Source organism: Syngnathus typhle, linkage group LG16, assembly GCF_033458585.1.
Source record: "Syngnathus typhle isolate RoL2023-S1 ecotype Sweden linkage group LG16, RoL_Styp_1.0, whole genome shotgun sequence".
NCBI lineage: Eukaryota > Metazoa > Chordata > Actinopteri > Syngnathiformes > Syngnathidae > Syngnathus > Syngnathus typhle.
The window spans coordinates 10597459-10619944 of record NC_083753.1 but is presented as its reverse complement, the minus strand read 5'-3'; the positions used below and the strand labels follow the sequence as shown (position 1 = coordinate 10619944).

Genomic DNA, 22486 nt, shown 5'->3' with positions numbered 1-22486 from the left:
AATCCTGTGCATATCCATGTGTTCAGTTCTGTAATTCTATTTGTCTAAAAGTTGCAGAGGGAAAAATAATGAACATGCAAGAGTGCACAGGCGTGCTTAATGCCACTTTGGATTTGACCAGATCCCTCGTAAATGAGGTTAGGAAGGGGAGGAAAACATTATTTTTTTGTTATTTTTTGGTATTATATTTAGTTTTTTTTTTTTTTTTTGGTAATTCTATTTCATATAAAACGGCTTATCTTCCTGCACCATAATAATATTATTTACATTTTATTTCATTCTATAAGTGTAATTAATTGACAAATTACTCAATTAAATAAAAACCAATCACATCAACATATATGTATTTTATTATGTACATACATAGGCTAAAGTGAAATAGTGCGTGCAGCGTGGGTTCGCTTTCTGCGTTGTTATGAATCCCAGTAAGATTCAAGGCAGTAAACGCCACACTGTAATATGATTGGCTGCTTCATCCAGACATCCTCCTCAGGTAAAAAAATCATCATCATTCCAATGTATATCATTAGTACAAAATAAAGAACAATAACTTGGGAAGTGTTATAGTGAATGTGTGCAGAGTTTATGGGATTCATAATAACACCGCCACACTTAAATTGGATGCTGCCATTGTGTCAGAAGAGACCATTCTTCCCACCCAACACCCCTATTAATTTAGTGCACTTGGTTTGTCCCGCAGCATTTCCTCCATTCCGGTCTGACACTTTGACCCGCTCCCCTCCGCTGACAGGCAGCTGTCACACGGCCAAAATGTTGTCCCGTTCCCGGTGTCTCTCCAGGAATTTTGGTCGCTCCCTTTCTGCGATCCGCCAGGTAGGCCAAAAGGCACAAATGTGACTAAAGAAAGCTTCTCTTGTTTGCAATCACTTCTGGCGGGCGTTGGTTCAACCTCTGTCATGGTTAGCATAGCTATAGCATTAGTCATAGCATGAGCCTAGCTACTGTAGGCCACGGAACAGGCCGTAACATTGGAAGCCAAGGACAGTATGACACCTTGCCTTTTAAGTATTTTCTGCTCTTCGTGTTACTTCTGTAAACCATTTTATGCACAAATGTTGTCAGTATTGCCTTAATTGTTTTTTCATCGTAAAATCTTGTGGTAGTATTGAAGTTTTACTTTACATTACTCGCTAGCTAGCAGTGACATGCTATTGTCAGTTGACTTAATGTATGTGATTTTGTTAACCAGATTGAACTTGCTCATTAACTTGACAAGCATGCTTGGATATGCCTATAATATAGTATATCATTTCTGAGTGACAGTGTTTCGAAAGTAAAAGTCAAAAAGAGGGAAATAAAGCCGGATGTACGTAAGTCTTTCAATTGCTTTATTCTTTGGACACACTGTCACACGGGTAAGCCACACATGTTTGCTTGCAAGATTGTCAGTGGGAGCATCGTCTAACGTTTTACCTTTGACCCCGGGTGCTATCCGTTCTTTGCATCATCAAGACGTTTACCACTCCGCTTTGTCCAGAATGTGTGGATAGGTTTGAAAAGTTTTTCAGCGAAGAGTTCTAAGTCATGTTTAATAGAAAAATGAGTCACATGCTTGTTTCCTGTAATCTTTATCATCTTTTGTCTTTGCATAGGGAAATAATGTGTTGACTCGCAGAGGCGCAGCAGGTAATTGTCATGTATATATTTGAGTATTGTTTCTTCTGTCAAGTTGTTGATGTCTCTGTCATTTTCTTTGCAGCTATCTCAACTAGCTACCCTTTCACTGCCAAGAACACTGTGTAAGAGAGCACCCTGACTTTATTGCATCCTTTGAAACATGTTCCTATTGTGTTTGAGCAATTGTTTGTGAGCTATTTTTAAGTCCTTAACTGTCACTATGCATGAATTATAGTAACCATTTATATTTACATGTTCTCTCCTAAAGAAAATCGGATCCACGCTCCAGTGTCTTCCAAATCCAATACTTCAGGACCTCTCTTGCTTACAGTAGGTCTCATTGTTAGTATATTATGTACGTATCATATTTGTGACGAGAGTTCTAATCTTGTCTTTGTGTCTAAGGAGATGAAGTCCTCACCGTAAAGACCCCTGCCTTTGCGGAGTCTGTTACAGAGGGGGACGTGAGGTGGGAAAAAGGTAGCCCACTTTATCCTCACCTCAGTACATTGTATTGTGTCGAGTCATCATTCCTAAACAAACTTCTCCCAATACAGCTGTGGGGGACACTGTTTCTGAGGATGAAGTGGTGTGTGAAATTGAAACTGATAAGGTGAGTATCATAAAGACCACTTATCAAGACTGTAGATTATTTTGGTGACTTTATTCAGATCTTCATCCAATATCTTTATCAACGTTCTTGATGAATATCTCTAGAAATACATAAGCATACAGTGCATTGGCTTAAAATTGCCTTGGTGACCTCATACTATGGGAGTATTTGAAAATACATTCAAAAAATAATAGATTTCACCTGCTTTTCTTTCCAGACATCCGTCCAGGTTCCTTCACCCTCTTCCGGGGTGATTGTGGAGCTTTTGGTTCCTGATGGAGGCAAAGTCGAGGGAGGAACGCCCCTCTTCAAGCTTCAAAAAGGCCGTGTGTAGTTCATCATTAAAATATCTTTATTATCACTTCTTTGGTGCATAGCAGTCAATGGCTTTCAAGAATCGTCACCCAAACTGTAGTGGTATTCGACTTCATTGTTTTCTTGATGTCCTCCTTTAGCTGGAGCTCCTCAAGCTGCAGAAGCCCCAAAAGCGGAGGCCCCGGCAGCAGCTGCTCCTTCACCACCACCACCACCTGCTGCTGCACCTCCCCCTCCTACCCCCTCAGCTGCTGGCCCCATTCCCACCACCATGCCCCCTGTGCCGCCTGTGCCAGAACACCCTATGGACGCCATACCAGGTAATTACTTATTCCAAAATGCGTGATTTATTTGGCTCTGTGGGCAAAAGCTCGGGATATCTTGTGATGTCCACCATTTCTTTTGTGTCCTTTTCCAGTGTCAGCCATCAAGCCCACCACCGCACCGGCAGCTCCTGTGGATGGAGGAGCAAAAGCGGCCCGCACGGAGAGCAGGGTAAACCCCTAAAACAAAACATACAAGGAAATTATTTGAATGGCTCGTAATAGAGCAAGAACTTTTTGCTAAAACTTTTCTCTGAATTCAGGTTAAGATGAATCGCATGAGACTGAGAATTGCCCAAAGGCTGAAGGAAGCCCAAAACACCTGCGCAATGTTGACAACCTTTAATGAGATTGACATGAGGTAAGAAGTTTATCGGTTTGTAAATGTATTTTTGCATATTCAAGCATTTCAGGTTCACTATTTTTTGTCAGTGCAGCCAGTTGATACCACCACAAATGGTTATAGATTATAATCTGCGCAATAGAAAAAGCTTTTTGAAACCGGATCCCCGTCTGAAACACCGGAATGTAAATATTTGGTCATAAATCCATCTAAAACAAAGATAAGAAATGTTAAAACGGCCTTTATTAATTTAAAAGGAAATGTTATTGTCTGCACTCGCCCCCGGTGCTGAAGAGGACACTTTGAGGATTTCTTTCGCCCGCAAATGCACGGTGTCAGCTTTCGGCCATTGAAGCTTTTCCATGTATCCTAATTGGATTGACATTGACGGTCTGGAGGAAGACTTCCCAGGCTCGGGCTCATCTGGAGCCGAAGGAGGCGGTCGGAGCGCGAGGCGGCACCATCTACGGGGGCCCACAGAGACCTGTGCCCTGAGTGGAAGGGCAGCCTCCACTGATATGGGCTTTTATGTCAGCCCAATAAGATTTACACACTGGAGAAAGTGAAGATTTTTATCGCTTCTTCTCTCCTTTCTCACAGAGTCTGTGTCTTGGGAGGGGCTAATTGCGTTAGCAGCGAAACCCTAGAGCTTTACAGACAGGAAAACAAACAATTAAAAAGAAAGATAAAAGTGAGCAAAGGTAAAATGATTAGCCGGCCCATCACAATAGCTTCCCAAAGGGTCATTATCTTGTTTTAAAGCTGCTGAAATAAATACGTTTTGAACTTTTAGCACAGTGTAGCAAATACTGAGCAGCGAGCACCGGCAATAGAAAGTCAATCCCACATTACCTGAAGAATTCAAATTGTCACAACCAATTATTTGTCTTCTGTGCTTGGAGCGTGATGGGTAACAAAACTGCCGGTACTCGCCTTTTATTTGGAAACATGTCACTGTTAAACCGATGCATCGCAGTAGATTTGAAGATAAGTTTTTATTTTAGAGGTTCAATGAAAAACGGCATTCATATTTAACAGCCTGCTCATTTGCGACTTTTCCTTGCATTTCCCTCCTAGCAACATCTCTGAAATGAGAAAGGCCTACAAGGACGGCTTCCTGAAGAAGCACGACGTCAAGTTAGGCTTCATGTCCGCGTTCGTCAAGGCAGCCGCCTACGCTCTCACTGACCAACCAGTTGTCAATGCTGGTAGGAGCTTCACCACAAGTGCTGCCTACACTTTGATTTTATTTGACTCAGTGTCTGCACAATGGTGTCAAGTTTTCTTTCGGACCCAACCTCAAAACCACCACTGACTTCCACCCAATGTATTTACTGCTATTTTCCATTGCTGACCTACTTAGAGCAACCACAGTAGATTGTTGGGTGTCTCCTTTTTTAATAATTGTAATAATCTAAGACTGTGTGAAATTTGTAATAGTTGCTCTCAATGACCATATTTGTTTCCAACTTTTCATGTTTGCTCCCTTGTGTTTTCCCAGTTATTGATGACACAACCAAAGAGATTGTGTACAGGGACTATGTCGACATCAGCGTGGCTGTGGCCACGCCAAAGGTAAGCCATTTGTGTGTGTGCGAGCATGCCACGCTCATTGGATGTCTTTAAGAACATACTTGACAAAAGTATCCTTGTGACTTCTCCCTCAGGGCCTGGTTGTTCCTGTCATCAGGAATGTCGAAGGAATGAATTTTGCCGACATTGAGAAGACCATCAATATGTTGGGTGAAAAGGTTTGTATTTTTCAAAACTAAAGTGACAAATGCCAATGTTGGCCCTTGTGTCCTATCGGACAAAAGATGTTTCGACACCCCGCTGTAAATTGTTCCGAGTTGTACATTGGACTGACTGGTTGGTGGTCTATAAGGAGACCTGCAATGGCCTCTTGCCCAAAGTCACCTGCAATGGGATAAGCAGTGCAGGAAATGAAAGGATGGTGTTGCAAAAGAAGCGAGCATTGTGAAGAATGTGGCGTTGTTGTGATGAAGCTCATCAGAAGTGTATGTGTCTTATTTGTTTGTAGGCCCGCAAGAACGAGCTGGCCGTTGAAGACATGGACGGAGGGACCTTCACCATCAGCAACGGCGGCGTGTTCGGCTCCATGTTTGGGACACCCATCATCAACCCACCTCAGTCTGCTATCTTGGGCATGCATGGAATATTTGACAGGCCTGTGGCAGTGGCTGGCAAGGTTTGTGGTCTCCATGTGGAACTTCAACATCTTAGTGTGTGGAAAAAAATATATCTTTCTAAATGCAATTTTTAATATAACACATCCACAAATGATGTGTTCCTAATATTGTGGCAGATTAATATAGTGTTTAGGGTACTTTCGGAACGCATTAAGGAGCATGTATGAAATAAAATTTGGGGAGGGGGGGGGGGGGGGAATTCAACTACTGCAGTACCATCAAGTACCACTGGGTAGAGCCCTATTCCACTTTAGTATGAAATTCAATTCAAATTCGACACTTGCTACCAGATGTAAAACTTCAGATTGATCAGTTTAACACACCGGCCTTAAGTAAACATTGTCATGCGAGCGCACTGTATAAATAGTTTTGGTTTAGTTTTTTTTTTAAATTTGTTTTGTTGTGATGGTTGTAGGTGGAGATCCGTCCCATGATGTACGTGGCCCTGACGTACGACCATCGCCTTGTGGACGGAAGAGAGGCCGTCACCTTCCTGCGCAAGATCAAGTCAGTGGTGGAGGACCCCAGGGTGCTGCTCCTCGACATGTGAGCGCCCCCAGTCAGTTCCAAGCCCGAGCGCCCCAAGCGACCAGTGGCAACACCCACCCTATGAACATCACTCAAAGGTTTTTTTTTTTTTTTTTTTTTTTTTTTTTTTTTTTTGGGGGAGGGGGGGTTGACAGTTGGTTTGTGCAATATAAGGCTGGCAGCGATAGAAGGGTTTGGTACTATCTGAGAATTCCCCGGGTTCTGGTCTTTAGATCAAATAGTATATTCAATCTTGTATGTTCGACATATGTAATTTTCTACATACAAACATGGTCAAGTTATTATGGAATGACAAATCGAGGTGAAACATGCGTGGTGAGAGAACATGAATTCATTCGAACGAAGGAACACATTATGTCCAAAGTTAACTCTAATTGGAGAATTGATGATATTTCACAGTAATGTGGAACATTCTCCTTATGCTCTGCTAGATATTTAAGAAAAAAATGTTTTAATAAAAATATACACAACTGGACTTGCGTTTTTATTATTTTTATTTAAGAAACCCTTATTTATACATGGATATATTTAAAAAAAAAAAATCATAACTATCAAAAGTCGGACATATTCTGGTGATGTTTTGAAGTGAATTTATAAGTATGGGTGGCTGATGGGACTGCTTGTGGTCATCATTTTCCTTGTCACCATCAACATTCTTTGGATAGCACACACTACCAATTTGGACATGTTTAGCATGATGTTCATTTCCAGTGTGTCACAGCGGTCCCTGTGCAAAGGTGTCTGCACAGTTAGCAGCTCAGAGCCTTCCAGGAGACGCTGCTGAAGAAGGGGTGACACTTGATGTCGCTCACTCCTCCACCGCCACACCCCAAACGATAGCCAGCATCAAACTGAAGTAACTGGAAGCAGAAGCAAATGCCTGTAATTCACATATCAGCGTGCCATGGTAAGTGATACGATTGCACATTATTGGTCTGAATCGGATTTATTCACGACAAATGTATCGTTGATCATCTTCAAAATTGGGGTAACTTTTGGGACAAATTCCAGGAGGATCTAATGTACATTTTGCTTGGGTGACGACTTAACAGAGCAATATCCAGAGTCCAACCCCTCTCGAGACGACTGGTAGCGGAACCCAAGCTGTGTATAGTCGGGGATCAGAGCGATAAAAATTAATGTGTGTTGCACACCTCAGTGAGCAGGGATGCTGCTGTGGTGCTCAGGTGGTCCGGGATTAGCAGCTGAGTGTGGGAGTTGATTCCTGTCGGGTGGAGCTGCCATACTGGCTGAAGGTGCAGAGAGCAAGAAATTACTCCTTAGCTCCTTAGTCGAAGAGTTGTGCAATATTCAACAGTGTAAAGGTTAGAGTGTATGGAAATTTTCTTTTGTGAGTACCACTGACCATTCCTGTGAGAAGTTCAAACAGGAGAGCCCCTAGACTCCACCAATCACAAGCTTCTGTGACTCGGGACACTCCGCCAATTTCTGGTGACAAAATATATTTGATTGCTTGATTAACCTAGGGTTAACAATTTTGTCCAAGTGTCTCTAACAAGACTAGAGGTTAGAACCTACCTGGCGCACAGTACATCTGTTCCATGGCATCGCAGTCAATTTCCGACTGAACCTCACTCCATTGTCCAAAAAAAGTCAAGCACACCTTTCCTGTATTAATATGAAGCAAAAAGATTTTTAACCGAATCAAACCACCTACTACATACAATGTTCTGCATGATATTCACCATTGCTGGTCAGTAGAACATTTCTAGGGTTGAGATCCCGACAAATGATGCCCTGCTGATGAAGGCTTTCCAGGGCCAGCAGGATTTGGGCCGCCCACACGCGTACATCAGATTCGGGGAGCCCCCAGCACGTCTGACGGCTGGATTGATCTGAGGATTTAAGCTGTAAATGAGGTATGTGACACCATCCATCCACCTCAATGATCTGGTCATCTCCTTGCCCCTCTGTTCTCACTGGTGAGCCCTCGGTCCTCGTTTGGGCTCCGAGCAGGCGAGGAGAGTACCAGCTAGAAAAGGATCCCTCTGTGGGCGAGGCCACATTTCCTGGACTGAGCAGCTCTCGGGCTTCTTCCACACCGTCTCTCACATCAACTGAACTTGTTTCCCTCGCTGAGAAAGGCCAGGAGCTTCCCGTGTCGGTCCGTGTGTCCCTATGGTCTGAGAACACGGCTCGGTCTGTGCTCCTGAGGACCACCACTCCATTTTGTTCTTCTAATTTAGGACTGGCGGCTTGCTTCACATCTACATTTGTAACCTCGTCAGTCGCACTTAAAATGGAACTCTGATGAAAGCCGGGGCCGTCCCAACATGCTCTTCCGTGAATTTGTGTTTGGCAATGAAGAGGAAGATGTAAAATGGCCGGAGAGGAACTTAAAATATGACTTTTAGTGTTTGGAGAATCTATTTTTATACATGAGGTTTGCTTTTTCAGGTCCAAGTCAGTGGCTGCATAGGGGTTGATTTGGTCTCCTCTCAGTGCTGGATCTGCAGCCTTCCAAGCCACTTCAAAGTCAGAACTGCACTCTATGAGCCCAGTTCCAGCTTTGCTGTTATTCAGTTCCGACATAACGTCCAGAGCTTGACTGACACGAGCGCAAGACAGAGGAAGAGCGGGCTTGTCCTGAGCTTGAGCGGAGTGCAAACACAAAGTAGGAACTGGTGGATGGATACGAGCGCTGACCTGCGATCTGGCGGGTCCAGAAAGTAAAGTCGCTCGGTCGAGCTTGCTATAGAACGATGCGGCCGAGCGGGAGTTCTGGAGGCAACCCGTCTCCTCGATGTAGGAGTGAGTCCCGCAGCTGTCCAGACGACGTTGGGTCTCCTCCCAAGGGTCGTCCCCGTCCGGGCTGTCGTCAATCAGTTTCTGAGGACCGCTTTGCATGCTGATGCTGCTCTGGTAGTCTGTGCAGATTGCAGATGAGGTGTAGCTGCTCTTCATTTTGTGATGCTGGCCGGATGTGAGGCATTCTGGGTGTTCCTTGGCTCTCTCTTTTCTCAGCTTGTGAAGTTTGGAGAAGAGCCTCCCACCTAGGGAAAGAAGACACAGGATTTGAAGTTGGTGGAATTCACAATTTTTTTTTGTAAACAAACATTGGAAAATCCTTCAAGCTTGAAGATGCACTTGGTGTCTTTCTTACCTTTAACGTGCTCAAGATGGAGGTAAACTGTGTCCTCGCTGACGTAATATCTCAGCAGCTTCACCATGTACGGCACTCCTTGAGGGATGATGGTCGGCAGCTCTCGGCTTTCCCAGCTGGACTTCATCAAACTCTGCCAAAGTAAATGGAAGACATCAGCTTCTCTAGAAGGAAAATGGTGTTGTCTTAAAAAAAATCTGAAATATCAGAAATATACACCCACCTTTACAACAAATGTCTCTTTATTAACCAAGCTTTGGACAACTAGGACCTATGCACGGGAAGAAAAATGTTTTTTTTTTTTGTTGTTGTTGTTAGTTAAATGTCCTTTTCAATCAACAGGAGCACAATGGAGTCATTTACCTTATCATTGACGCCGACCACCTTACACATCTCTAAATCTTCCACAGGAGAGCTTAAGTGTCTTACAGGTCGGAATCTCAGACTGCTGTAGCCCTGCTGACACAAAGAAATCATCATTCGACAAATTTTATGTTGTGACTTTCTCGAGATCTTCCCATTTAATAATTCATCTGACATCATCCAATCTTTTGCTTATCAATGTTAGCGAATGTAGCATTAAAGATAAACTGACCAGAGGAACTTCCCTCAGGACTTTTTAGTCAATTCATACCCCTAAATGAGAGTTGCCTTTCCCGAGGTTGTCCTGTAGGTGCGTTATGAAGATTTCCTCAGCTCTCTTCAAATACTGAGTCGTCTTCCTCTTCACAGCCTCTCCACGCTCCTTGTTTGGGTCCACTGAAAGACACAATCTCAAATCTATCATTGCCAATAATACAAGACCTGTCCGAAGGAAACTTGTTATAGTGGAAGTTCCGATATTTAACTTCCTATTTTTATTCTGGTCTGTATGTTCCCGTCACATGCCTTGCGTTGCACAAATACAATTTTTAATGTTTTATGTGGCTATGGATAATTAATAAAATGCATACTTGTATACATTCGATGGGCAAGAAGAATCCAGAATTAGCTCAGTTGCTTTTGGACTCCAGTGCTGGGTTGACTAATTCTCAATGCCTCACCATTTGGAAAATATTATGTAGTAATATTAAAAATGATACTTACATTGGACCCCATTTAACAGTAAGTCCACCCCATTCTTATAATAAGCGAAAGCTGCCTCATAGTCCTCGTTGACCTCGCTGTCCAGAGCCATGCGAATCTGCTTAGCTGCTTCCACCAAGTAATCACGCTTCGCCATCTTCACCTTGTTTCGGGCCTGTCAAGGTCCAGTTGGGCCTGAGCAAATGTTAAGATGTATTTAGCATCGATTGGTAGATGTTTACTATTTTTGTTTAGTTAACCTATGAACAAGAAGTGAATGTTGAGTCATTCAAAAGTGTTTTCAATTGATTCCTTGTAGCCTCACCTTTGCTTCCTGGTCTCATGAAAAGCAGGACACATCTCTGCTAGGGCTCACTGGGATCACCGTGATTCGCCTCCAGTGACCTCCAGGTTTAGGCCGTTTTGACCGAGCATGATGGGCTGGAAAAGTGGAAGCAAAGAGTTAAATAGTTGACCGTCATTTGAACAGACAGGAAGTGAATTAAAAAAATGGGGCCTGCCTTTAGGACGGATGCAAAGACATTTCTAAATATTTTAATGTTTTATCATCATTTGTCATTCTAGACGACCACAGCATCAGTGTTTTGCATCTTACAGTATACTGTTACATGCAAGCAGGCTCTTTAGCTTAAAAAAGTACAAATTGGTCTTATAATTCAAACTAAAACACGGCAATATTGAGTCTGGCCATCGATTGCATAACGGTGGTAACACATAGCATTGCTTTTCTCGTAAATCTGCCAACCACAAGCCACACATCCTTCAAGTAGGAGGCGACATCATCATCATCTAGAGATTCCACACCCATCATCTACTCGGCATGCATTGAAGCTTAACCTGTATCTAAACGTTCCCCGGTTACAACCAAAACACACACCACAGAAAAAACGATGACAAAGCACAGATAAACTACCTTATGATGAGACCGAGCGCGTGCCAGTTAGCAGCATCAGCATCAACCACTATCTTCTCTGGAGCAGTGGAGGAGGAGAAACCACAGGCCTGGCTTCCGATTGGCTGAGCGTGATGTCACGCTCGGGTACCACTTTGCACACAGCCCTCTCTTCCCCCACTCTCATCACGCCAGATGCTGTCTGATTTAAAGAGACAGTGTTGTTTTCTTGAAAGCATTGAATGAGGACTTTGTCATTTTGTACTTTTACTTGCAATCTAAATTGTATTTGGATTCAGCAATAGCATAATCAATAGCGTATGAATAGTAAAATGGTTTATCTCCATTATATATGCACCATCAATTTTCAGATTCTAAAGTGATGGGAGATTAGTAGCAAATGAAACTAGGCTGCTCCCTCACTCTCTCACCCCCCAGGGGAGGGCAGGATTACAGAGAGGCAGTGGTAACCCTGTATGACTGAGAGAGAGGGAAGGAGGGGGACGCAAGAAGGATGCCTCTTTTCCCTAAAGAAAAGGGCAAGAGCTCTGGTCTATGGACCTAAAAGCTCAGTATTGATTATATTTTGATGACCTCATTATTTTGCAAGTATGATAGAAAAGGGGTTAGCACCACTGGTTGAGCTAGAGGGGCTACAGGGCCACTGAACCCCTGAGTCCTGAAATATGCTTGGACCCCCAGGTGCTAACAGATCATTTGACTTGTAGGTATTTTCTGATGTTTTTGGAAAAAATAAAAGTATATGTATATGGGCTCACCTGGGCTTGAACCACGGTCTCACAGAGCAAGAGCCCATGTCACTAACTGTTCGGCTATTGCGACATGTTGCTTTTGTGAACGTCTGCACTCTTTTGTACTAATCATGTGCATTCAGTACTTAGGTGAACTGAATCTTTAGAATCAGTTCACTCAAAAGATTTGTTCAAAAGAATCGTTCACCGAATCCTTTGCTACACGTTCTTATTTATTTATTCTTTTGTTTTTACCGCGTGTAGTGTACCTATTGAAGTGTCCATGAGGTGTACCTAATCACAGGCCACTTCATTAGGGAAAAAGCTTACCAAAGTGAAAGTGAAAAGTGCCACACCCGCCCTCACCCCCACTTTCTGATTGGCTGTTTGTTCTCTGACGTCATTCCCTCGTTAAATGCACCTGCGTGAAAAGTTTTAGCTCCTGAAGAACGTGAAAGGGGCTAAAACTTTTCACGCAGGTGCGCTTAACGAGGGTAACTTGGAAAACATATTGGAACGCGGCCCCTCTGGGACTGGAGGCCGACACCCCTGGTTTAAGGGAAAAGTGCCACACCCGCCCTCACCCCCACTTTCTGATTGGCTGTTTGATCTGTGACGTCACTTGCACACTCCTTTAGGTACACCGCCATTTCCAAGTGTACCTAATAACAGGTAACTTGGAACGTGGCCCCGAGGACTAGAGCTTGACACCTGTGACCATGAACCATAATATTTCCCTAATAAAGTGGCCTGTAATTAGGTCAGTGCTTCTCAATTATTTTCTGTTACGCCCCCCCCTAGCAAGAAGAAAACTATTCGCGCCCCCCCTCCCCACCGTGACTATCCTAACTTGTCTTGTAAGTCGTAAAATGTTGCACTGTCGCAAACGTGACAGAAGTAACAATGAGAGCGCCACTGCCCCCTGCTGTAGTAAACGCGCAATTACACTTTATTCTAGTACTGCCAAAAAAAAGAGCCTGTTCCCCAGGGTCACACGCGCCCCCCCAGGAATAGCACCGCGCCCCCCAAGGGGGGCGCGCCCCACTATTTGAGAAGCACTGTGCTATAGCCCAGGTGACTGATTCACAATTTGTTTTTGTCTGATAATAGATATTAAATAAAGAAAACCAACTGGCTAATTGATTTGTTTTAATTGAGAGAAAAAAAAACATCAGCAAAAGCATTTCACTAACTGACCAGGAGATGGCGACAGCGCGGCATCTGAAGACCATGGATCGTTCTGCTATGCCGGTTTAAAAAAAAAAAAAAAAAAAAAAAACGTAATTAGCTAGGGGTCAAAGGTCAAAGTTTACGGTTCAAAGTTCACCCAGGGGTCAAAGGTCGGTTCAAAGTTCACGGGGTCATGTGCACATTTTCGATTTTTAACTAGAGTTGAAATTTCAGGGTTCAAAGGTCACCCAGGGGTCACCACGGGGTCACCACGGGGTCACCGCGGGGTCACTGCGGTCACCACGGGGTCACCGCGGGGTCACCGCGGGTTCAAAGTTCAGGGTTCACTTTTTTTTTTTTTTTTTTTTTTTTTTTTTAGGTTAACCTTTATTTAACCCAGTGCTTCTCAATTATTTTCTGTTACGCCCCCCCCTAGCAAGAAGAAAACTATTCGCGCCCCCCCTCCCCACCGTGACTATCCTAACTTGTCTTGTAAGTCGTAAAATGTTGCACTGTCGCAAACGTGACAGAAGTAACAATGAGAGCGCCACTGCCCCCTGCTGTAGTAAACGCGCAATTACACTTTATTCTAGTACTGCCAAAAAAAAGAGCCTGTTCCCCAGGGTCACACGCGCCCCCCCAGGAATAGCACCGCGCCCCCCAAGGGGGGCGCGCCCCACTATTTGAGAAGCACTGAATTAGGTACACTTGAAAATGGCGGTGTACCTAATGGAGTGTCCGTGTGATTCCCTCGTTAAGCGCACCTGCGTGAAAAGTTTTAGCTCCTGCAGAACGTGAAAGGAGCTAAAACTTTTCACGCAGGTGCGCTTAACGAGCGTCACTTGGAAAACATGTTGGAACGCGGCCCTGAGGACTAGCGCTTGACACCTGTGACCTTTGACCAGGATACTTCCCTAATAAAGTGGCCTGTTATTAGGTACACTTGAAAATGGCAATGTACCTAATGGAGTGTCCGTGTTATTCCCTCGTTAAGCGCACCTGCGTGAAAAGTTTTAGCTCCTGCAGAACGTGAAAGGAGCTAAAACTTTTCACGCAGGTGCGCTTAACGAGGGTCAATTGGAAAGCATGTTGGAACGCGGCCCTTCGAGGACTGGAGGTCGGCACCCCTGGTTTAAGTGAAAAGTGCCACACCCGCCCTCACCCCCACTTTCTGATTGGCTGTTTGATCTGTGACGTCACGCAGACACTCCATTAGGTACGCCGCCATTTTCAAGTGTACCTAATAACAGGCCACTTCATTAGGGAAAAATCATCATCAAAGCTTAACTGAAAGTGAAAAGTGCCACACCCGCCCTCACCCCCACTTTCTGATTGGCTGTTTGATTTGTGACGTCACTCGGACACTCTATTACGTACAACGCCATCTTCAGGTTCGTTCGCTAAATCACGAGTGAGTGACAGCGTTGCTGCTATGCCAGCCGACACACGTTATGCCGACTTTGATGTTTTAATTTTGTATTTGTTGGATTGTAGTTGATGGTGTTATTATACTGAATGTGTTTGTGTTTGAATAAAAGGTTAAAAAAAAAAAATCCGTTATGCTGACATTTATTTTAGGGGACGCCAACTCATATAACAACGTAAAACGCATACATATTGTCATATAAAGCAGTTCACCAAATACAGATTTTGTTTTAATTGGCCAATATAAAAACAAGGAATAAAACACCAGACAAGTTTTGACATAAATTTTTATTAAAAAATAATAATAATAGTACATTTCAGACCAGCAATCTAATGTGAAATTGCAGTAGATATATTGGATAAGAATATTTAGGCGTATATATGCATACACGTTATTTAAAAACTGTGTTATAAAATAAAGATTACCCAAAGAGAAGCATAATCTCCCGGTTTTTGCATAACGGCGCATCTCTTCATGCACTATGACGTTAGCTTGGAGACAACGTGCATAAAAGAAGTGAGTGGTTTTTTCTTTACTTGGCAAATCGTAAATCTACATTGTCTTACAACATAGTTCGCGCCAGGAGGGACGCACGCACGGGAAGGAGGGCAGTTCATCCATTGACTCGTTCGCGAACAGAAAAGTCAGGATTCGTTCCCTCACTGATCCGTTCTCGTGATGAGCTGGAAATGCAAATCACTGACTCGTTCACTCACAGATCCGTTCGTTAACAGGAAGTAAAGTCTTTGTTCTTCGTTTAGTTTTACGGCGAGGTGGCACCAGCTTCAATGCGCATTACCAACACCTACTGGTTGAAGTCATCTGAACGAAAAAAAAGAACAAATCACTTTAAGAAGTGATTCGTTCACTCTTGTTCATTGAAATGATTCGTTCTTTTGTTTGGCAAACTCAATGCGGATCACTTCCAGGTTGCTCTTGTCGTATGTCTCCAGTTGGTCCACAATGAGAGTCATGTTGCGGATCTATAATGAAAAGTCAGTGGATGTAAGTGGGAAAAAAATAAAAGTTTGGTTTCTATCATGAACTCCAAAGTCAAAGCCAATTTTGGTAATATTGCACAGTGATAAAGAATTTTGCTGTCAAAATTTACTACATGTAATTTCACAAAAGCTTTGTAAACAGCATTTTAAATAAATAATAACATCAAATTTAATCACTTGTTATACATGTAAAATTGTTTATAATTTTTTTATTTTCATTTAGTATTCGAATTATTATTGAAAACTCATTACAGGTTCTAAATTCAAATTAGTTTTTACCTCGGTATAGACAGAGTCGAACATGGGTGAGGAGGAATTGAAGGCATCTTTGAGCTGAGACACCAGAGATTCAAACTCTCTGAGTTCAATTCTGAGCAGCTCAAAGTCCAATTTGATGTAGTCGTCAGCACTTGAGCCCAAGATGGTGACTCTCTTCAGCAATAATTTCAGTTCTCCCAAGTTGGACTCCAGTCTTCCTTCATAAGTATTTATCTACATCATTTGCATTGACAGGAAATGGGATGTTATTCAACATATGCCCAAAATTGTGATTTGTATGATGTCATCAACATCACCTACCATACCTTGTTCATTTGAATTTTCACTTCCTGGATCACGAGTCTTCTGCCATCTAGTGGTAAGACCTTAAATTGGTCTATCCCTTAATACAACTTCATCAACCATACGTGTTCTGTAAATTAAAAAGCTTGCACGTTCTTTCTTACATGTTGTATTTAATGAATCAAAAACAAACAGAGATGAACAAACACACAAAGCAAATGTACAAAAATACTACCATATTGAATATGCATATTGATTTTTAAATAACAGATTTTTCTTTTTTAAACTCATCAAAATATTTACTTATATACAAATATACAATCAATGCAAGCCCACAGAAAAAAAACTGAACTCATTCTCACCAGTGACCATTTCATTTACAACATTTGATGTTTCAATAGTATTATCTCTGTGTCTGCTGATGTATTTGGCATTTGAGTGGTAAGATGGCAAGGTGACATTGAAGGAAAAAAATTTGGGCTACAGACCCAAGCCTGCTTTTCTGTCTTGTATTTGTAGCAACGCCATTTCTGCGCTTTGTGTGTATTCACAGCAGTTTTAACCATATCTGAAACAAAGTCAAACAAAACAAGAAAGGAGATTGAGTGTGAGATCATTTATGTGTCATTTGTGTGTGACTGAGACAAATTAAAATATTCATCACTTTACCATTTAAATGCTGTAAGTAATGCAAAGACTTTGGAATATAATTAATGTCTTACCTATGACACCACCTATGTTTCCTCTCTCTCCAGAGTTTGTGTGAATCTCGTCAAAGTCATCGGGCATATCCGGCTCATGTTCCATCGTGGTGGAGGATGGTTTTTCTAGCATTCGTGGCAGCATACCTGTGACATGCAGACAAAGCAAAAAAAAAAAATCAATAAGATTCAGACTAACTGAGGCTGAAAAGACGAGTGGTTGAGGTGTGTGCAGTTTTACCCAAGTTGTGAGCGTTCTCAATGAAGCAGTGAATGACAGCATTCTCCAGTTGGAAGTGTTTCTTTGTGTTACTGTTCATCTTGGTTATTTCTTCAGACTGGAGAAGGGTGGGAGCCAAGACAAGTGACAAGTTACTGATGTTCATCTTGTTCTTTGCGCTCCTGGAATGAGACCCAGATATCAGTTAGTACATTGAAAGAAAAAGTCCTTCCTGGACCAGGCAAAAGAAAAAAAAATGCAAGCACCTGTTGGATACTTTTTGGAGGAAACCAGCAAAGTGACGCATGATGCTCAGGTTCTTGTTAGGCAGGACGCAAGAAATCAGCATGGTGGCGGAGGTGCGGTCCTCCTTAGCGGGGAGCTGCTGGGCCTTGAGTAAGGCCTTTTGCATCTCAATAGGTAGTACAGGTTCTGGCAGGTCCTTGAAGAACCGCTTCAGCAAGCCAGCCAGATCATTGGGACGCGCGGCAGACAGGCACTCCTCACCTGAATCCAGTTTTGTCTGGAAGCGTTCAGAACAATCATGTCTGAAAGAACTTTCAAGCAATACCCAGTGAGAGCAAAGTAGAATCACTTACCTGAAATACTATCAGATTGGCAAAAGAGCCTGATCTTCTGAACAGGCCCTCCATGTCAAGATGCGCCTCCAACATTGTGCATGTGACCACCAGGAAGCTAGCAGAGCAGTTTATATGTTTAGTCTTACACTTTGAGCAATATTCAAACCATGCAAATGAACGCATCCTCTTACCTAGGGACGCTCCCATACTCCGTCTGGGAACATGGTAAGATCTCCAAAGGCACCCCAAAAACCTTTGTCTGAGAACAAGTGGAGAGATGAGAAAGAAAATGTATTGAATTAGTAATGTTCTCAGAAACGTTAAAGTCCCAATGATCGTCGTCACACACTGTAACTATTACCCTGTAAATGTTAAAATGACATGTCTGTACCAAAAGAAGTGAAATACTAGATTAGATCGATAGTTTGAGAAACTTTTTTTTTTTTTAAAAAGGTACTTTGTATTGGTCAAACTTACCGAATTTGTCGCTTTTGACTTGTAACTGACACCTTTTTTCTTCCCGTTCTTGATCTTGATCCCATACACTGTCCGAAGATGCCGCACAGCAATTTGACGAATCACATTTTCCCCCAAGACGATCATTCTGTCTTCTTATTTGAAAAGTATCAAGTAGAAAACAGTTTTGAGGGATAAAATCCAATTCGCTCGGCGCTCCGATGAAAAGATGACAAATGTCGTTTCACGCTGCAATCTGCTAATGTTAGCTGATACTCGCAGGAAAAAAAACGACAAATATTTCAAGATGCTAGGCAAATAAAAAGAACTCTGGTAAGAAATACGTCCATCCAAAATGGGTGTCTTCATCAATCTGCTCCCAGACAGCATTCAGATTCGCTCTACTGCTGACGTCTTTGATTAACGGCTGGATGAGGCGGTGGGGCACGCGATTGGCTGATTCACCTTCTTCAAAGAGAAAACAAAAAAAGTTTCTAAAAACTGTCAAATGATGACGTCAAAGATTTGGTCACTAGGAAAACTTTGAGGAAAACTTTAAGCAAAGTGCAGCTGAAGCAGAAGAATCGAGTTTAAATACAGTCGTTTTAACATTTTCTATGGATGCGTTAAAATAAATCACCACGAGGGGGCAATACAACCCCTTGTTTATTGTTTTCTAGATTATTCACTTGTACAGTATTTGTGTAATTTTAGTTTTTACTTAGTTTTGGTGGATAACATTTCCAATGTGCCTCATAGAGTTATAGTTTCACTTTTTTATTTTATTCACCGCATTATCACTGTAATTTCTTTCACGTAAAAATCAAAAATCTCCCTTCTAATACCATGTTGGTGAGATGATGAAGAACCCTGTTTTGGACACATGTTCACACATGCACACACACGTACACGTGCACACACACAAGCCACACACACTGCTGAGAATTGTTTCATAGTTTGTGTCAGTCTTCCCCAAATGTAGCAAATTGAGGAACACTTTGTCCTCTGTGCAAGTGTCCAAGACAGATTGTGTTACTTTTATGATTTATTTTACGAGACCAATTTAAAGTGCAGTTGTAACATTTTAACTGGAACCTTGTTCCAATAAAACTGCATTCAACAAATAAAACAAACGCCAGAGTTGAGTGGAAAAATGCCAAGAAAAAGTCTTTCTGTTTCTTTAGCACACCCATATTGGGATGTACGTGCTATAATGAGTAAAGATTTTCTGTTTCTGAATGCTGATCTTTGATTATCTGTACGTACGCATGGTCTAAGGAGGTTATAAATTGCACAAATTAAAGTACAAACCTATTCTATTGATGAATGGAAGATTCAAATACATGTACATATACAAACTACAAGAAGCATAAATTTGTGCAGACACGCTTTTAGAGAATGAGGCCCAAGGTTGCTTTTTATTATGCCAGGAAGTAATTGGTGATGACAAATGTGTATCACTGTGCATATACAACCATTATTTATCCGTTCCACTTCATTGATTGACTTGGCATTGCCTTTCATTTCTTATATTCATTTTTCAATGACAGCACAAACAGCTTCATTGCAAGACGACAAATCGGGACTCTCACGAGGGCTTCGTTTTATTACAACAGAATATGTATATACAGGAGACAATAGCGGACAAAGACGAATGATGTTGATTGTGTGTTTAGAAACATTTCCTGTGGACAATGGAAGGGCCTGCCTCATCATATTCCTGCTTGCTGATCCACATCTGCTGGAAGGTGGACAGGGAAGCCAGGATGGAGCCACCGATCCAGACGGAATATTTCCTCTCAGGTGGGGCAATGATCTATGGTAGGGATAAACATGACATTTAGTGTTTTGCAGCAGGATAAAGCATCAACTTTTTTTTTTTTTACCTTAATCTTCATGGTGCTTGGAGCCAGAGCTGTAATCTCCTTCTGCATACGGTCAGCAATACCAGGGTACATGGTGGTACCACCGGACAGCACATTATTGGCGTAAAGGTCCTTACGGATGTCAATGTCACATTTCATGATGCTGTTGTAGGCGGTCTCATGGATACCAGCGGACTCCATACCTGATAGATGATAATCACAATGTTATTTCAAAATAAAGAGGGAGAGAATCAAAACAAAAGGGAGGAACTCACCAATGAAAGAGGGCTGGAACAGGGTCTCGGGGCAACGGAAACGCTCGTTACCAATGGTGATGACTTGTCCGTCGGGGAGCTCGTAGCTTTTTTCCAAGGAGGAGGAGGAAGCAGCGGTGGCCATCTCATTCTCAAAGTCAAGAGCAACGTAGCACAGCTTCTCCTTGATGTCACGCACGATCTCACGCTCGGCTAAGGCACGCAGTTGATGAAGTTAGGGAGGACACCAATGCGTGGGTGATGAGTGGGCTTACCAGTTGTGACAAAGGAGTAGCCACGCTCAGTCAGGATCTTCATCAGGTAGTCAGTGAGGTCGCGACCAGCCAGATCCAAACGCATGATTGCATGGGGCAGAGCGTAGCCCTCATAGATGGGGACGTTGTGGGTCACACCATCGCCAGAGTCCAGCACGATACCTTTGACAAGAAGAAACAAGACAGAACTTTATTCAGTGCCAAATGAATAAATAAAACATTTGTCTTTGGAGTGTACCTAATAAAAAGATACTGGAAACATTGCATTATACTAACCGGTGGTACGGCCAGAAGCATACAGAGACAGAACAGCCTGGATGGCCACATACATGGCGGGGACGTTGAAGGTCTCAAACATGATCTGCAAAATAAGACCAGCAGAATGTTAGAATGTCAAGAAAACTTGTGATTTTCTATGCTATTTGTCATTTCTCACCTGTGTCATCTTTTCCCTGTTGGCCTTGGGGTTCAGAGGGGCCTCAGTGAGCAGGGTGGGATGCTCCTCAGGGGCCACACGCAGCTCATTGTAGAAGGTGTGGTGCCAGATCTGATTGACAAAAGACAACAACTGCTCTCAGGACTAAAACAACAACAGCAACCTGGTCCTCGCAGTTTGGTTAAAAATAGCTTTGCCGATTGTGCTCGTGTGAAATGTTCCCGATCTGGAAGGTCAGCTGCCACGTATGGCGTCAATGAGCCTCGATGTCTATACACACCTTCTCCATATCATCCCAGTTGGTGATGATGCCATGCTCGATGGGGTACTTGAGGGTCAGGATACCTCTCTTGCTCTGGGCTTCATCACCGACGTAGCTGTCCTTCTGACCCATACCCACCATCACACCCTGGGAAAAGAATCAACATGTTCAACTTTCTATCCTTTTTTTTTTTTTTATAGAAAAAGTAGTCAAGTCAACCTGGTGGCGGGGCCTTCCAACAATGGAAGGGAAGACAGCACGGGGAGCGTCATCTCCGGCAAATCCAGCCTTGACCAAGCCAGAGCCGTTGTCGCACACAAGGGCGGTAGTCTCGTCGTCGTCACACATTTTTAGGCTTCACTGGAGTGGTCTGTGTAGAGAGAAGAAACAGACACTCAATAGATGTGTGGCATGAAGTGACTTTATAGTGACCCGCCGGTAATATCCGAAACATTTATTAACTTAACACTTCAAAGACCTGACACTGGCGTTTATATTTAGGGTGCTAATTAGACATGCCCTTGTATTTTGATCTGGACCTTGTTGTAAAGCAGCTGTGGGTAAAGTATGATCCAATCTGTTCTTCCATTCCGTCCGTCCAGAATGTGCTGTAGACAATTAGTATTGGCTGTGTTAATAATTTTAATTCAAAAATAATAATTCCAAAAAATTGGTTAATTAAAGCTTTAATTTAAATACAATAAAAAGAGTAAATTATATTAGTGAGATTACAATGATAGCCTATTGCATATAAATTAAGCCTTTTTTAATCTTCTTCCTATATGGCCACACCCATCTGTCAGTTTTCCAAAATCCAATAGCCACCCTTGACCCGCCTACTCTAGAATGACTGATACCATATCTCCATGATTGTTCCTAGAAGCTGCTGAGGTAGCACCAAAAAGGGTCATAACAGTGAGAGAGAAAGAGAGACCTGTGGTCTATTTTAGGCCTTCACGGTAGTTAACACAAGTGACACTTAGATCCTCTCCTGCCTATTTCAGATCTGCCGGCATCCAGCTGTTTCCTCACTTTACCACTTTTGTTTTACGACATCACCCCTGCTACCACTTAACCCTGTTTATGGGTTAACAGGAGCACATTTGGCAAACTCTTTAACTATGAAATTGGGCACCATTATGCAAATATTATCTATGCTCATTAAGAAATTTCACCATAGCAATTATAATTGTTTCAGATAACTGAAATCAAGCAATCCTTTTGTGATGGAAATGTTTAACAGATTAAATCACATTTTTGCCATGAGTGAATTTAATGAACATAATAGAAAGAAGATTCCAATAGGTATACTCACCAAGGTGCACTTGTAGACGGATGCTTCCACTGGGACAAGGACCGAGGCTGAGATGAGTTCCTTATATAAGACCCCTCGGTCTGTGGCTAGGGGGGCGTGCCTGAAAGTCCACACAAGT

General features: G+C 42.6%; 3 protein-coding genes across 3 annotated transcripts; 1 reads left to right on the top strand and 2 right to left on the bottom strand.

Moving 5' to 3' along the window:
- The first annotated feature begins 682 nt into the window (after positions 1–682).
- On the top strand, positions 683–6466 carry dlst (dihydrolipoamide S-succinyltransferase). Its single transcript, XM_061301531.1, has 15 exons — positions 683–834; positions 1614–1647; positions 1721–1760; positions 1907–1968; positions 2044–2118; positions 2196–2251; positions 2469–2577; positions 2707–2886; positions 2985–3061; positions 3153–3250; positions 4310–4440; positions 4734–4807; positions 4900–4983; positions 5274–5441; positions 5858–6466. The coding sequence occupies exons 1-15, from the start codon at positions 772–774 to the stop codon at positions 5990–5992; spliced, it is 1386 nt and encodes a 461-aa protein (XP_061157515.1). The 5' UTR covers positions 683–771; the 3' UTR covers positions 5993–6466.
- Position 6467: 1 nt separating this feature from the next.
- Positions 6468–10623, bottom strand: rps6kl1 (ribosomal protein S6 kinase-like 1). The gene is made up of 11 exons (XM_061301530.1): positions 10506–10623; positions 10202–10375; positions 9750–9874; positions 9479–9571; positions 9339–9386; positions 9116–9248; positions 7698–9005; positions 7531–7620; positions 7358–7440; positions 7146–7241; positions 6468–6851 (listed from the first exon to the last, which is right to left on the bottom strand). Exons 2-11 carry the CDS (start codon positions 10335–10337, stop codon positions 6741–6743), a joined length of 2223 nt encoding a protein of 740 aa, XP_061157514.1. The 5' UTR covers positions 10338–10375; positions 10506–10623; the 3' UTR covers positions 6468–6740.
- An 8727-nt stretch (positions 10624–19350) lies between these two features.
- Positions 19351–22486, bottom strand: LOC133169222 (actin, alpha cardiac muscle). Its single transcript, XM_061301215.1, has 9 exons — positions 22369–22486; positions 21273–21423; positions 21072–21200; positions 20792–20902; positions 20632–20716; positions 20356–20517; positions 20102–20293; positions 19848–20029; positions 19351–19777 (listed from the first exon to the last, which is right to left on the bottom strand). The coding sequence occupies exons 2-9, from the start codon at positions 21399–21401 to the stop codon at positions 19634–19636; spliced, it is 1134 nt and encodes a 377-aa protein (XP_061157199.1). The 5' UTR covers positions 21402–21423; positions 22369–22486; the 3' UTR covers positions 19351–19633.